This window comes from Dendrobium catenatum, unplaced genomic scaffold (genome assembly GCF_001605985.2).
Source record: "Dendrobium catenatum unplaced genomic scaffold, ASM160598v2 fragScaff_scaffold_1482, whole genome shotgun sequence".
Taxonomy (NCBI): domain Eukaryota; kingdom Viridiplantae; phylum Streptophyta; class Magnoliopsida; order Asparagales; family Orchidaceae; genus Dendrobium; species Dendrobium catenatum.
This window is the reverse complement of record NW_021319944.1, coordinates 2,501,873-2,517,918: the sequence shown is the minus strand read 5'-3', so window position 1 is coordinate 2,517,918 and position 16,046 is coordinate 2,501,873. Positions and strand designations below refer to the sequence as shown.

The 16,046-nt window shown below is 32.7% G+C and overlaps 1 protein-coding gene across 1 annotated transcript in view; it reads left to right on the top strand.

Moving 5' to 3' along the window:
• Positions 1–16,046, top strand: part of LOC110107784 (probable helicase CHR10) — a 29,606-nt gene that overhangs the window by 4,981 nt on the left and 8,579 nt on the right. Inside the window, exons 6-12 of the mRNA XM_028700276.1 lie at positions 8,039–8,178; positions 8,288–8,405; positions 12,337–12,426; positions 12,571–12,678; positions 12,757–12,960; positions 13,384–13,509; positions 13,591–14,252. Coding sequence (XP_028556109.1) covers positions 8,039–8,178; positions 8,288–8,405; positions 12,337–12,426; positions 12,571–12,678; positions 12,757–12,960; positions 13,384–13,509; positions 13,591–14,252 — 1,448 coding nt within the window. The remainder of the gene's footprint in view (positions 1–8,038; positions 8,179–8,287; positions 8,406–12,336; positions 12,427–12,570; positions 12,679–12,756; positions 12,961–13,383; positions 13,510–13,590; positions 14,253–16,046) is intronic.

Genomic DNA, 16,046 nt, shown 5'->3' with positions numbered 1-16,046 from the left:
TTATCACGACCCGGCCCGGTTAGCTCGCAAGTGCGAGGCGGGAACAGAGGTTGGATAGGATGGAATAAACCTTCATAGCATATCATCAAAAGATCTAACATAAACCAAGCATTTTCAACTATAAAATGAAAGAGCCACTAAAATAAATCCAATTAAAACTTTCATTTTTCATTCATCTTTCAAAAGAAAAAAATGTACATAGAGAGTTCTTCCAAAAGAAGGGATCCAAACAAATCTAACTCTCACAAAAAAATCTACACATACAACCTTCTATCATCAAAATAACAAAACTCAAAAGAACCTGTCATCCGTCGTCTCCCTACGACGGTAAGTGCGCAGTGGTTGGTCTGCCATTATCTATTCGCAGGATCTCCTGAAAATTTCCCACAACATAGGTGAGTCATAACTCAATAGGCAAATGCTTTTTCAATTAAATTTAGAGAACAAGACGAGGGAAATAATATGTATGTCAATGCTTTGTGTAGGAATATTAAACAAATCATAAAAGTTTAGTAACATGCCTCTAGGTCAACCATTAAGCCTCTTCCTTTAGTTAAGCTTGCAACTAATCACTTACACAATACATGAATTATTTTCATGAATCATAAAATATTTTATATACATATAATGTAATGTATATCTTATAATCACCAGTCTCGGAAGTATCTTTTGTACTGATCAGATACAATTTGTTTGGCCATTCCTTTTCCATTTGGTTCTAAGAACCATCTTTACAATTTGGTTCATAAAAACCACCTTTACCAATGCTCGGAAGAGCATCCCTTTACCAAAGATACCTCCGCATCAACATCCACATACATTCATCCTTTAATTATTCATAGGAATATTCTTATTCATGCATATGGTCAATTGTCTCCTAATGTGCTACATGATTTCATGTTAGCATGAGGAAAGAAAATGAGCTAAGTACATTCTTTAATCATTACTCTAGAAAGAGACAAGTGCAATATATATATCATCACATAAGAGATGTACTTGCAATGTAAGATAACACATTGTCTCTAAACCATTACCAAATGAGTTCATATAAATAGGCAACCATAGAAACATGTGCATGACATTAAGAGCATAATAAGATATAAAAATAATACGATTGGAATAATGCTAAAAATCTTCACAAAAATATAAAACATGCTATGGTGGAAAGAATTGAAATTTTTCTTCTAAATTTAAAAGTGTCACATTTACCTACCTCAATACAACGTGCTCCGCCAAATATCCTTACGAACTCTTCCTTTCCACGAGTTCAACACCTAAATGAAACACACACATCATTCCCTACACTCATTATAAATTTAAAATAAATACTATTTTCGGAATTACCTTAAAACCCTAAATTTGGAAAAAAAACATTTTCATTGATTCCCTCACATAAACATGCAAAACTCTCCCTTACACCTAATTCATAATTAAATTAATATATTTTCGGATTTAAAATAATTAAAAATTAGGAAAATACATTTTTGTAAGAAAAAATTAATTTCTTCCCTTAGAAACTATCTTAGGACCCTTAGCAACCAAGTTTATAAAAGTACTTTCAAAAATTTCAACTTTAGGGAAAAACCCTAATTTTAGAAACCCTAAAAATTCTTGGAGAAACTTCATTTTTACATTCAAAACACTACTCCTAATATTCCCTAACAATCCTCCATTTAAATTCTTAATGAAATTCAAAGTTTCCTCAAACCCTAGAAATCTTCTCATCCAAAAATCTTGAGAAAGAGATGGAAATCATAGTTCTATTACATACCTTTTCCTTCTTTTGTCTTCCTCTTCAATTTCCCTAAGTTTTTTGCCGGAGAAACGCCTCCGGAGCCGGCCGTCTCCCTTGCCCGTCGCCTCTACCGTCCGCCCTCTCCAAATTTAGGCCAAACCATGCATGAAATGAAAGAGGGCTCGGTTGGTTCATTTAGGGAGAAAAGGGATTTTCAAAATATCAAATTTTCCCTCACTTAAGTTATCCAAGCCTTAATAAACAGTAGGGGTACTTTGGGTATTATAAGACTTCTCTAATTTTTATTTCCTAAATTAAGCAAAATTAAATATAAGTTTTATATATTAAATTTCTTAGAATTTTGCATAGAAATTTTCAAAATTATTTTCATCGAAATCCGACAAACTTGAATTTTCCACTTAAAACTCGTCGCGACGCTTTGAAAAGCATGCGAGGTCTAAAACAGCATTTTTGCGGGTTTTACAGTATGACATGATATTTGTAGCTGATGTACCGGTTTACTGTAGTGGTGTTGCAGCAAGCTAAGGAAAAAGAAAAAAATTATCTATAGATAATTAAATATATATATGCGAGAATGTATAACGTTCTTACAAGAAAGATTCCCCTATTATTTCCATGGAACATTCATGAAGAGAAAAATGTACCCCTAAGAGCCTACGACACAATCTGCAAGCCACCCTAAGCAAAAGCACCAGAAGAAACTTAAGAAAAACATATATTTTTAATGCGCTTTCAAAGTGAACACTCACAAAAAAATAATCAACCAAAAAAATAATTTAGAGGCCTTTTATATAATTATGAAATATAAAAAGGGCAAATGAGTTGTCTTCCTTATATAATCTAGTTAAACTTTCAGACTCGGCCTGTGGATCTTCAATTTTAGCTTCTAATTCATCTAGAGCTTCACTTCTAATTCTTCTTTATTGTTCATTAGTCCTTTGTTGTATCCCATGGTCTTACATGACTTCCTAAAATTACAAATGAATTATATTTAAATTTTTTTTTTTTTTTGCAAAACAAATGTTAGGAAGCAATGTAATATATGTTCAAACATCATATTATAGATTGTCTGGTACTTACAGTGCAGTACCAGTGCCAAGTTAATTTCAGTCCATGTTGGCCTTGCTTACTCAGGATTTTAGCATGTAAAGTAACACATTCAAGCAAATGTTATTTGATGATAACTTTTTAATTGATTTGCTCTTTTTATGCATGACTACCTACATATACGAGTAGATATCTTTTCAATAACACTTAAGAATAGGTTCCCATATCATAAACACTCATCAAACAATTATTTCACATGAAACATTGCAACCACATGCATAAAATAAATTCTAATCTTAGGATGCCTAATAGACTATGCATTTATTGTGTGCCGGCCATTGCGCCCGTCTTGTTATTATTTGATGTATTGTTTATTGTAGAATAAGATAAAGATTTCATTTATTCCAGGGATGATTTTACTTTACATTGTTTTTTACTTAAAACCTTTTATTTGAACTCTAAAGATATTTCATATTTTTTATGATAATGAAGAACCCATGAAATGCTTACTACTTATTTTGAGACAAATCTGCTGTTCTCATTATCTTGAGACCCAGTGAGACAGACATTCCAATTATTAGGGCAAAATGATATATTATTGCATCAAAGAGGAATATAAGCTATTTTTATGTTTTTATAATTTCTCTTAGTATTCGGTTAAAAGAGAAGAAATTTGTTTAATTGGGCTAGGAAAATTTCAAAATAATGGTTTTGAAAAGTGACTTGAAGTTTTCAGATTTAATTTTAGAATGAGGGCCACAATCACCTATTTTGACTAAATGTTCGAAATCTAGAGTTTGGGTCTAGATAGGAAAATCATCTATTTGATTGGATCAAATGGGTGTGATTTGACTTTGAGGTAAAAGGGGAGGATATGACTCATTTGATTATGTCAAATGAGTAACCAATAACTTCAGGATCGAAGGAAAGGGACACCTTATTTAGTTTGGGTCAAATGGGAAAGGCTACTAGTATTGGTAGGAGATGTGCTCATCCAATTGATTTTTGGGTTCAAGCAAATGAATACGAATGTTTCAATAGCTTTGGGACCAATGAAACATAAGAGACCCTATAGCTTTGAGGCTAAAGAAAAGAAATTTATGTGGTTTTGTGCAACATTATAGATTTGATGTAACACCCTATAGTTTCCATTAATAGTACAAGGAGTATTAATAAGATGCTTTTGAACATTTGATAATCTTTATAAAACATCCAACAGTTCGGTTCACATATATTTTATCAAACGGAAGCAACTAATAACTTTAAATTTTATAATAAGATACTTATAGAGTTACTACAAAAATTCAATGTAATACATCACTAAGAGGTTTACATACATTATGTTTAAACTTCAAACAAAGATAAACACTATCATAACATAACATATGTGATATTTGTCAATTTAATCTGCTATGATATTCTCCTTTCCCTTTCGTGTAACAACAATCATTAATAAAATACTAGTGACCTTTGAGGTTCAATAATCTATGCAAATTCAATAAGAATTAAAATGCAATAATATAATGAATTATAATATTGAACTAAACATTTGATCAACTTATCATTATTTGAAAAATTAAAAATATCATATTATTGCAATTTAATCTGCTATGATATTGTCTTTTGATCTTTTCTATTTCGTGTAACAATAATCATTTATGAAATACTGGTGAGCTTTAAGGCTCAATAATATATGCAAATTCAATAAGAATTAAAATGCAATAATATAATGAATTGCAATATTGAACTAAACATTTGATTAACTTATCACTAATCTATGCAATTTAATCTGTTATAATATTCTCCTTTCTCTTTCGTGTAACAATAATCATTAATAAAATACTAATGAGCTTTGAGGCTCAATAATCTATGCAAATTCAATAAGAATTAAAATGCAATAATATAATGAATTACAATATTGAAGTAAACATTTGATCAACTTATCATTATTTGAAAAATATCATAAAAATTATATAGACATCATCCTTTATGTCATTTGATGTAGATATTGAATATTTAGTCTTTTAAAAGATTTGACTATACTTTCATAAACATATTCAATGGAGCTCAAGTAGATCTGACATTATCACCATTTAAATTCATAGAGTTCCGTTTTGCCTCTTTAGGGATCCCTTTTGCCCCACCTGCTATGCAAGCATCAAATTCTCTGGGATCCCTTTTGCCCCATCCACACCACAGGCTTCATAATTGGGTCTCTTTTGCCCACCTGATAGTTTAGATCTCATAACATATAATAGTCAATTTTTACTAAATAAATATTCAGTAATCCTCATATTCACAATTTATAACTGTCCTAATTCATATAAATATACAAGTATTGCAAGAAGAACTTGACCTGCATTACTAAAAGAATGAAACTTCTTTCTTTAACATATTATCACAAAGATTTAAATAGCATACTTGATCACATATCAATTTTACTTTCCCACATAGAATACATTTGTTTATAAACGAGTACTCAATGTATTGTCATAGTTAATATACAAATTCTTATAGTTACTATGCAAATATTCATAATGCGTTGAATTACTCAAACCATTTAAAAGACACAATAAATATACTAAAAATCAATAACTTAACTTTACATAACTTACATTCATGATGAATTGCCTCTTCCAAATCTACACCACTTAACCTTCTCCTTGGATACACACTTCTTTAAATATATTTAAAATATTTAAAATTATTTTGATTAAAATACAATAAATATTTTAAATGTTTAAGTAAATTCTAATCAACTTTAAATTTTTAACTTGTTAATATATTTTAATTAATTCTAAATATTATAACTATTTAATTAAATATTAAAAATATAAAATGAAATTGTTTAAATTTTAATGGATTTCCCTCTCTCTTTCCATTTCTCTCAAACTCTCTCTCTCCCTCTCTACCTTTTCTCTTTTCTTTGTGCTTGATATGACTATTCATTTCTCTCTTTCCATCTCTCTAAAACTGAAAATCTAAATAAAAAGTTTTAAAGAGAAACGCATAGCAACTTTGCATTTTCTTATTTCTACCAAAAACGTGAAGCCCATTTGCGTGTATGATCCTTTTAATTTTTTTTTTAATCATGATCCTTCTCCTAATTTAATCTTTAATAATGATCATTTTTAAAATTTGCCCAAATTTCAGGTTGTTGCATTTGAGCTATTTGTTTGAATTAGGTTCAAGGAAATGCATTGGATTAAACATTTTGGTTGTAACTTGGGAGTAGAAACTAAAGAGAATATCTCAAAATTTTACTGTTTCAAGAATGACTAACATCTATTTCACAGGACAAAACAGTTGAGGAAAGCTAGGCTTTCTGTCCTATACAAATGATTTAGGATCATTTGTTGACTTTGAGGTCAAATACGATGGAAGAAAAATAAAGATTTTGCTCTAGAACATATTAACACTATTTCATAATCCCTTTGAAATCATTTTGGAGCCTCTATGTGAGATTTAGAAAGAGTATTACAACAAAAAACCTTAATAGGAGGGAGGTTTAGATTAAATTTTGTTTAATCCAAACCAAGGAAAACATAAGGCTTGTCTAATATTGTTTGACATCATAGAAGGCTCCTAAACAAATGATAAGGTTCTTTAAAACTCATTTAAAGGTCTTAAGATATCTTTAATAAGAGTTATGAACAGTCAGCAAAATGAATTCTTTTGAAGAAGTTAAATTTAGGTTTAACCTTTACACAACTCAGGCCACCTTAAAATGTTCTTAAAGGAAAGAGGAGGTTCTAAATAGATTCAAGAAGATGAAATGTCACTTGACTAATTCGAGTCAATCAAGTCACGAAAGCTAGGATTTGGGTAGTAGGGAGAATAGGGTCACTTACCTGTTTTTGGGCAAGCGGAGGAATCCTACAAACTTAGGATTTGATCCTACAGAGTGCTAAGACTTTCTTGATCTTATTAGAAAGTTTTAGGAAGCTTTTGTATGAAGTTAGAGAAAAACAAAGCAAGGAAGATCCATTCAGAGAAGGGCCAAATTAGGTTTGATCCTTACAAACCTCTAATCATCCCAATATGTGCATTTCCTTGCACATATAATAAAATACTGAGTATAAATGTTCACATGCAAGAAGATCATGAGATGTAGCCAACTGAATGAGCGGCTATGGTCACTTATATGAATAATATCATGAGGGTCTAACTAGCCTGAACTTATGATTAACTCACGGATGAGTAAAGGGGTAAGAAGGCATCAAGATGGCAAATGAATGATGCCTAGTATGATGCAGGCATGAATTGCATGACAAACATGACTTCTATAAACTCTCTTCGTATGTTTCCTTTATAATGTGTTGTAGCTGAATGGATCTCAGTCCATTAGTTATGCGTATGTATGTTGATTCGTTTATGAACATATTGAGCTTTTCCTTGATGCTTTATTTTATTGTCATGAGTTTCCACTGAATTAACTTACAATTGCTATCCATCTCAAAGTGATTGGTCAACTAAGGAAAAGGACAAGAGTAAGGAAGATGGAGCGAGTCAGGTGTAGGCTGAATAGTTTTTTAAGTGGACTGAGTGGTTCCCAATGGATTTAGCCGGGTTAGTCCTTCCAGTGGTTGTCTAGGCAAGAGACTTAGGATTTCCTTTCAGCAAGTCCCTTATTTTTTGCACTTGTTTCTCCTTGAGGCGATAAACTTGTATTAGGATAATGCTAATGCTTGTATTGAACACTTATTAACTGATAAGCTTCATTTACTTATTCTTTGACTTCCTGGTCTTCTTTTACAATATTTGCTTTAGCTCCTTAAACATGCAGACTTCCACAAATGACTTGTCATTGTTGGTCGAACATTCCAATCCGACCACTTTCTAAGATGCAACTATGGTAGTTCACTAAGGAGTTGAAGGATTCTCTTCTCATTACAACCATTTCTCTCTCTCTCTCTCTTCAGCTTTAAAATAGGTTGATGAAGGCCTTGATTGTGCATGACCTTCATTAATCATCAAGCAGGATGTTTTTGGGCGAGCAAGCCTCAGAATGCTGTTTTTTTTTTTTTTTGGGTGATTATTGCTTTTAAAAGGATTATTGCTTGTCTTGCTGGTAATTTTTCTTTGCCCTTTTTCCAAATTAGGAGGAATAAACTGCTGTTTTCTGAAAATTTTGAAAAATATGCAACTTGGTCAAAACTATCTGTCTGAGCTTCAATTTACTTTTATTTCTATTTCAACCTTTTCAACTGAGAAACTTTCCTCGTTTTATATTAACCAGGTCAAAATTTGGAAAAAGCTAAAGAACAATTTAAAATTTTGAAACATGTGCTCAAAGCATTTATGCTTCGGAGGACAAAAGCAATGCTTATTGAGAGAGGAACCCTGACGCTGCCCCCACTTACAGAGATTACCGTGTTAGTTTTTCCTAACTGAAGGATTACCTTTTGAGTTAATTTTTATATAATTGCTTTAGTCTTTTAAAAATCTCTTAAAAGTCGATTATCTGTTATTTCATATTTGCAGATTGGTGCCATTTGTGTCCCTGCAAAGAAAGGTCTACATGTCAATACTGAGGAGGGAGCTTCCTGCACTGCTTTCACTCTCATCCGGGGCTTACACTCATCAGTCTTTACAAAACATTGTATATTTTCTTACTTTTATATTGTGGAGTGAGTTTTCTATTTGATTTTAATTTTATGTGGCTTCAAACGTGATGTAGGAATTTTTTCAGGTCTAGAGATCCTAATGTAGATCTACTATGCTCTGCAGAATTAAGTCATGACCAGCACTTGCTTTTTACGAATTTTATAGCTGATAAAATCCTCAACGGGTAAATTTCATGGGAAAGGAAGATCTTGATCGTAAATGACTATTTACGACTACTGATGAAATAAAACATATACATTCCGATTCTAAAATCTTGAAATTCAAGATCAGTAAAGCCATATAAGTGATTGAAATTTTGCGCATGAAAAAAGAAACCACAATATAAAATGTTAACCTCCATATGTGTCACACCCAGGGTCTGAAAGTTAATACACCTTGGTAACATGGGATGTGATGAGAGGATAAGAAGACGTGCTTTACACTTACAAAAGAGAAAGTTCACATACAATTATTACAAACAGAAGATATCAGAACAAACAATGAAAGATAAAGAAAAGTTTCATTTCATTACCATGAATCCAAATGACAATAAATGAAAATGTAGAACCAACTACATATGCATAGAGAACTGAAAAAAAATCACCACTAAATAAAACTACCAAAGCCTTAAAAGAAAATAAAAGAACGACCTATCACAATATATAAAATATCAAATCTATATCTATTTTAATGCTAGTAACTTTGCTCCCGTCGGGATGTTCCACCATGCACTCCAGTAGGATTTGCTATAAGAAAAATTAACAACTAGCAAGTTTGAAAAATTAAACTCAATAAGCAACTTTTATCTATTAAAGAATAAATGGTAAGGAGATGTGGCATGTAGTATGAACAACCAAATAAGTTGGAATTATAGTAACGGATAGTTGATATATCAATGTAACAATGCAATAGTTTATAGTTTCTATGACAGGTTCTAATGTTATGATATCATAAAATACATATGTAAAACTGTCACTACAATATCAGTTAAATTTTCATACATGCAATCACTCTAGGTATTATTATATCTCATTATGATTTATCAGATATTCTTTTTATTCAGCCCATGTCTATTTGCAAATACATACATTCATATATATATATATATATATATATATATATATTTGATATTGTCAAACACCCTGTATCGAGAATGTAAACACGAACTCAAAGAAATTCAATGATTTCCTATAGAATTGTCACTCTGTGAGCTGTTGGATTGGCTTGGTAATATCAAATAGGGTTCTACCGACTTACATAATGACATTCACTTTCGATGACGTTATAAAAAGGTTTTCAACTTTGTTATATATTAAATATGACAATTGCTATTTTATAAAAAGTTATGATTTGTAAAAATAACATTCATTACCTTCAAACGAAGTGCATACACGAACATACATTTTTTACATGAATCAATATGCAAGATTTGTGCAGCAATAAATCAAAATAATTTTTTCTTTGCAACTTGTTATTTCATTATGAGCATAGAAAAATTATCTACGAGTATATGTATACAAGAACAACATCAAATCTTTATCCACTATGTGGAGTCGGCTACATGAATAATTTTTTTCCATTGTGACCTGTTAAAATTTAAATTCTCATTTAAATCTAATAAAGAAAGTTCATTTTTAATATTTTCTGACCAATTCTTTTTAGGTCTACTTATACCTTTCTTAACGTAAGTCTAATCTAATACATATACTTTCCTAAACAGGTCATCAGAAGGCCGCTGTTTTATGTGATCAAATCATCTAAGGCGACTCTTTCTAATCTTATCTTCCACTGGAGCTACTCCAACCTTTTCAAGTATATTCTCATTTTGCATCCTGTCTCTAAGAGTAAAGCCACTTATCCACTTGAGCATCCTCATCTCTGCAACACTAAACTTAATATTACGCTTCTCTTTTAATGGCTAACATTCTGCACCACAAAGCATTGGGTGTCTCACCACCATCTTATATAATTTTCCTTTGAGTTTGAGGGGGACTTTTCTATCACACAACAAGCCTGATACATTCCTCCATCTCAACCATCCAACTTGAATTCTAACATTGTTTAAAATTGCGCAATATAAGGCTCGCCTCAATGCAATTCCAGAGAAAAACACTTCAAGGTTTATGCCTCGAGCTTGCTGTTAAATTATAAATTTTATATTGAGTCCATAAGAAAATGATATTTTTATTTTTCAGGACAATATATCATATTTCTTATTCTATATTTGATCATAAAATATATAATCCGTTTGAGGATTACAAAAATTCTCGAACAGTGTTGTTGGAATGTAAGCCTCAACATTCTAATTAAAATTGTCAACTTAAACAAAAATTGGATTTTAAAAATGTAAAGCTTAATATAGGATAGTTTTGAGTACTTTTAAGTTTTTTTCTCAGAATCAAGTACTGCTACTCTTCCTTCGGCTTTCATTCCAAGAACTCCAATCAAAGTTGATTCTCTCATTCTTTGAAATTTTTAAAGAGCAAAACTCTTTAAACAAAAATTTCATGAATTTTAAAATGAAAATTTTAGCCAATGTTTGGATGATTTTCAAAAGAAAGAAACCACTAGTTTAATCAAAATTTTTTTTTCAAGTACCAAATGCTTGAGATGTAATTAACTATAGGGGTTTGCCCTTATGGGGCATCCGTAATCCAGAATAAAATAAACCCTATTCAACCAAATATTGAATGAGAGGATCTCTATTAAAATTGTAAATTTTATTATTAAGTTCATGAAGAAATGATATTTTTGTCCTTCGGGATAATATATCATCTTTTTTATACAGTACTTGATCATAAAATATAATCTATTGAGGATGTCAAAATTTCTCAAATAGTAATCTTGTATGTTTTTCTTATAGCTTGTATTGTTTTATTTGAATTCATGTTGAAAGATAAATAATTATGCTTTATGTTGTGTATAAGAGAAAAGGTGGTCGAAGTATTGTAAGAGAGAAAATTCACTCGAATACTCTAGAGAATGAGGTGAGATACTCAAATTTTGGGTAGAGGAAATAGGAACACTTTATATAATTGTGATCGTATTTTTTATGTGATTGAGATAACATGATTTACAGTTATATTATATATTTTGTAGATGATTCATCAAGTATTTATTTCAATCACAATTATGAAAATGGGGTGGGCCGGCGGCAATGGGATAGGGGGGTAGGGATGGCGTCGGGAAGGAGAAGAAAGGGTGATTTGGGCCGGCTCGTGGAGGTTTGGATGCGGCGTTAGGGTTGAGGTTAGAGGGGCTGAGGTGGGCCGATGGGTGGGAGAAGAGAAGGGGTTCGGGTGGTGGGGGAAAGAAGAAAGATAAGAAGTTTTGGGGGAAAACCAAGAGCTCACTCGAAGGAGCTGTTGGGTATTTCGTTTGAGCCTCTCCTAGGCTTCTCCTCTATCAAGTGCACACACAAGAAGAAGACAAATATGAAAGTTTCATTTAATCATTCATTAACCTCTTACAAAGCACAAGACCTCTATATATAAGCCTCAATAATAAAGAAAAGAAGAATTACTCAAATGCCCTTAGGGCGGCAATAAGATCTCATTACCCATAGGGGTAAACTAGGAAAACTGAAATGCAAAATAAATAAAACATAAAATACAACAAAAGTCCGTCGATCTACAATTCCGTCGATGGTACACATGTCGAAATCTCTGGCTGATGTCCTCATAAAAAAGCTTCTTCCAAAGGTGATGGCTAGTTGAGAGACCTAAGAAAACCCTTAAATTTACCGGGTGGACATATCCAATCCGTTATTTATTGTTCTGTTCTCTTAAAGCTTAGCCATTTAATGATTTATTTTTCTCTCACATAGTTATCCATTTTCTGTAATAAAGGAAATTTAGATTTTCATGTGCTGGAAAATCACATGCTTCTCTTTACTGTTGCATTATCATTACTCTTTTATTGTCCAGGTGATGCAGCTCCGCAAAGTATGTAGTCACCCGTACTTGTTTAATGGAATTGAGCCAGAACCATATGTGGAAGGTGAACATCTAGTTCAGGTTTGTGGTCTTTTTTTTCCTCTACCTCATTGTGTCTCTTTTATGGTTTTTAATTTCAGTTTTTTTTTTCGTTTTTTTCTAATGTATGAAAGATGACTTTGTTGATAGTAACAACTTGTTTCAAACATTCATTGTGCAAATCAGGCAAGCGGTAAACTTATTGCTCTGGATCTACTACTTAAGAAACTTCATGCTGATGGCCACCGTGTTCTTATTTTTGCTCAAATGACTCATACCCTTGACATTTTACAGGTAAACTATTGTAGGCTGTCAGTTGGCCTGATCATTTTTTTTGTCCTTTCCTTTTCCTAGTTTTGTTTGGCTACATAGGATTTTCTGGAACTGCGCAAGTACACCTATGAGCGCCTTGATGGATCCGTCCGTGCGGAGGAGCGTTTTGTTGCAATAAGGAACTTCAGTCTTAACCTCACTGGTGATGTCATCGAACCTCAGGCTAAACTTAATGGTGCTTTTGTTTTCATTATCTCAACCAGAGCAGGTGGTGTTGGACTTAATCTTGTGGCCGCGGATACTGTGAGTTTTCAGACACTCACTCTGTTTACCATTTTCCTGTTTAACTCTTTTTACCCTTTCCTTCTTTTGCTTGTTATATTGGATGGCGGAAGGTTACAAAATTAAATATGTTAGCATTTAACTTTTTTCTGAAAATTTTCTTCACCATTGTTAAGAGCCGCCTCATAATTTTCTTTATTATATGAAAATGTCCTAGTAATATTGTGATTTTGTAACATATAATGCAGCTTTCATGTCAGTCTTATTAATGAACAGAGCTGATTATTGATACTAAAAATGATAAAAAAAGATATCCTAACTACAATGTACCTGTTGTGTTAACTTCACATTTAAATTCGTAAGTATATTTTGATGGATATCTTACATATATACCATATACTTTCTCAGCATATAATTACTACTGATTAGAAGCACTTTCATTAGGTTATATTTTATGAGCAAGACTGGAATCCCCAGGTTGACAAACAGGCTTTGCAGCGTTCCCACCGCATTGGTCAAATTAATCATGTGCTATCTATAAATCTTGTAACGCAAAACACAATAGAGGAGGTGAGGGGATAATATACGAATAATGCTTTATTATTATCTAATATTCTTTTGGTACTTACGGTGGAGAGTGTAATGCATCAGGTCATTATGAGGAGAGCTGTGAAGAAATTGCAGCTCAGCAACAGTGTTATGGGGACAGAAGTTGAGTGCAATAAGGCAGGGAATGATGCCTTGATTGAAGCTGGCGATATGCGATCTCTTATTCGTGGTTTACAAGTCTTTGACCCCGTAGATAATAATGCCAACAATTTGAATGTGGATAACTTGGTAGAATTGAGTACAATGACAGAAAAAGTAGTTCAGATGCGCAATTCTGAGCTGTTAAACAAGGATGATTGCATATTTGAAATTAATCCCTCAGATGTTTTGAGTGATTGTCTTTCTGCTAGGAAAAAGGCCTCTTCATTCAATTTTGACGTTGGACTTGATGAAGTCTCTTATCTATCTTGGATTGAGAAATTAAAAAAAGTTGCACCAGCTACCCAGGAAACTAATGAGGAATTTCGAAAGAGGAAACATTTGTCCGAAGAAAGGCTGGTAAAACAAGAAGCAGATAGAAGGAAGGCAGAAGAGAAGAAAGTGGCCAAATGGGAAGCCCTTGGTTACCACTCATTATCTGTTTATGAGCCTGATGTCACAGTCGAGAATGACTTAATCTCAGATTCTGGATCAGTTCAATTTGTGTATGGTGATTGTACTAAACCTAGCAGTGTTTGTCCCACAGAACCTGCAATTATATTCAGGTTGGCTATTTTTCCAAGTTCTGTTATAAGATATCTTGATATGTCAACAATGAAAATGCTAATAATCACAAGTAATTTAATAAATGTTATATGCAAAAAAGTTCTTATTGCAATTTTCAGGCATGTCTCATGTACATGCGAAAAACACATTTTATTAATCTTTGAGCTCCAAAAGCACAAAAGTGTTCTGCATTTGAATTTAGAATCGTCCATGTTACTGTCTTTTAGTTTAAAGTCGTGCAATGGGGCAAGAGATTGTCATTTTTTATTTTTTTATTTTTTTTAAGAGATTGTCATGTATGTGTTGACCACTAACCCACTAACCCGCGATCTCTCCCCCACTCACAGTAGTTGCGCACGCTAAAGAACCCCAGTCGAAACTGCTCGATCCCAAGGGACTCTCTCGTTTTCTAGGTACTGCAAGTAGGAACCAGCCCAGAGGCCCGAACTCTCGTCTCCCTCTGTCGCACGACCCCAGCCGAAGACGCACGAAGGAACCCTACTCGAGCTCTCGTCTCCTTCTCTGTTGCATAGCCCCAAGCAAAGCCACATGCAAGAATCACGCTAGTGACTCCCTCTCCTTCGTTTCCTATGTGCCGCATGCAGGAGCTATGCTAGTGACTCTCTCTCCCTCTAATTTTTTATGTGCCGCACGCAAGAGCCTGAACTGGCCAAACCTCCTGCGTCCCCATACAACCCGAGCCGCACTCCCTCCAGCTACATGACTCCCAAGCCGAAACCCCTCCCCTTCCTTTTTGTTTGTGTGACTCGATGCTAGCTAACAGCTGCCAGTACCACTCACTTCACCCATAGCAACCTTATCTTCCGATTCTTAACCAACAACAACCTTATATATATATATATATATATAATTCTTTTTTATTTTTTTATTTTTATATTGATATTATTTATTCTTTATTAAAATAGAAGCGTAGTTAATCACATTTATTTCTTTATTCATCTCTTTATAGATCTAATTTTTATAAAAAAAAAATAAATTACATTGGGATATTATAATCAAAATATTATCATGCAACAACAACAACAAGCCTTTATAAGTTGGAAGATTTTTTTCTGCTATGATTATTATAAAAAATCGACTATTAAATAGAATTAACGATCATTAGATAAATGACACTTTAGTCACATTGAGAAAGAAATATTTAATTATATTGATATTGAAGTAATCATTCAAATTTTCAAAACCTGAAGAGTGGGTGTTCTAAAGTGTAAGTTTTTTATCATATTGTATTTTATCTCTATAAAATAACATATTCAAAAAAAAAATTGTTAATGTCAGTCTAAAGCCCGAATGAAAAAAATGTGGGAATATATGAAAAATATAATTTGTGCCCCTACTTAAAAAAATTTATGTCTCCGCCACTAAACTTCTGAAGGTGATATCTAAAAACTAAAATAAAATTGGTCCTAAAGACCACTGTTTAAAATTGGGCAATAATATACGCACCTCAGCACAATTCCCTCAAAAAAAAAAAAACCTTTGAGGTGTACGCCTCAAGTTTTGTTTGTGAGGCATGTGCCTCAATTTGGCTGAGGCACACCTCACCTCATTCATGCGAGACATACGCCTCAAATAATATACATTTTCTTTAAATGAATCCCTAATCTTTGCCTCATTCGGCATTTCATATGTTTGACTTTGCCTGTTTCGATGAATCGTTAAAAGCTTCTTCACATTCGTCGACAACATTCCCTTACGGTCAGATTAGAAGTCACGACAATTCGATGATGTTCTTCCTATTGGATTGGAAGTCAACATCACTATGACTGTAC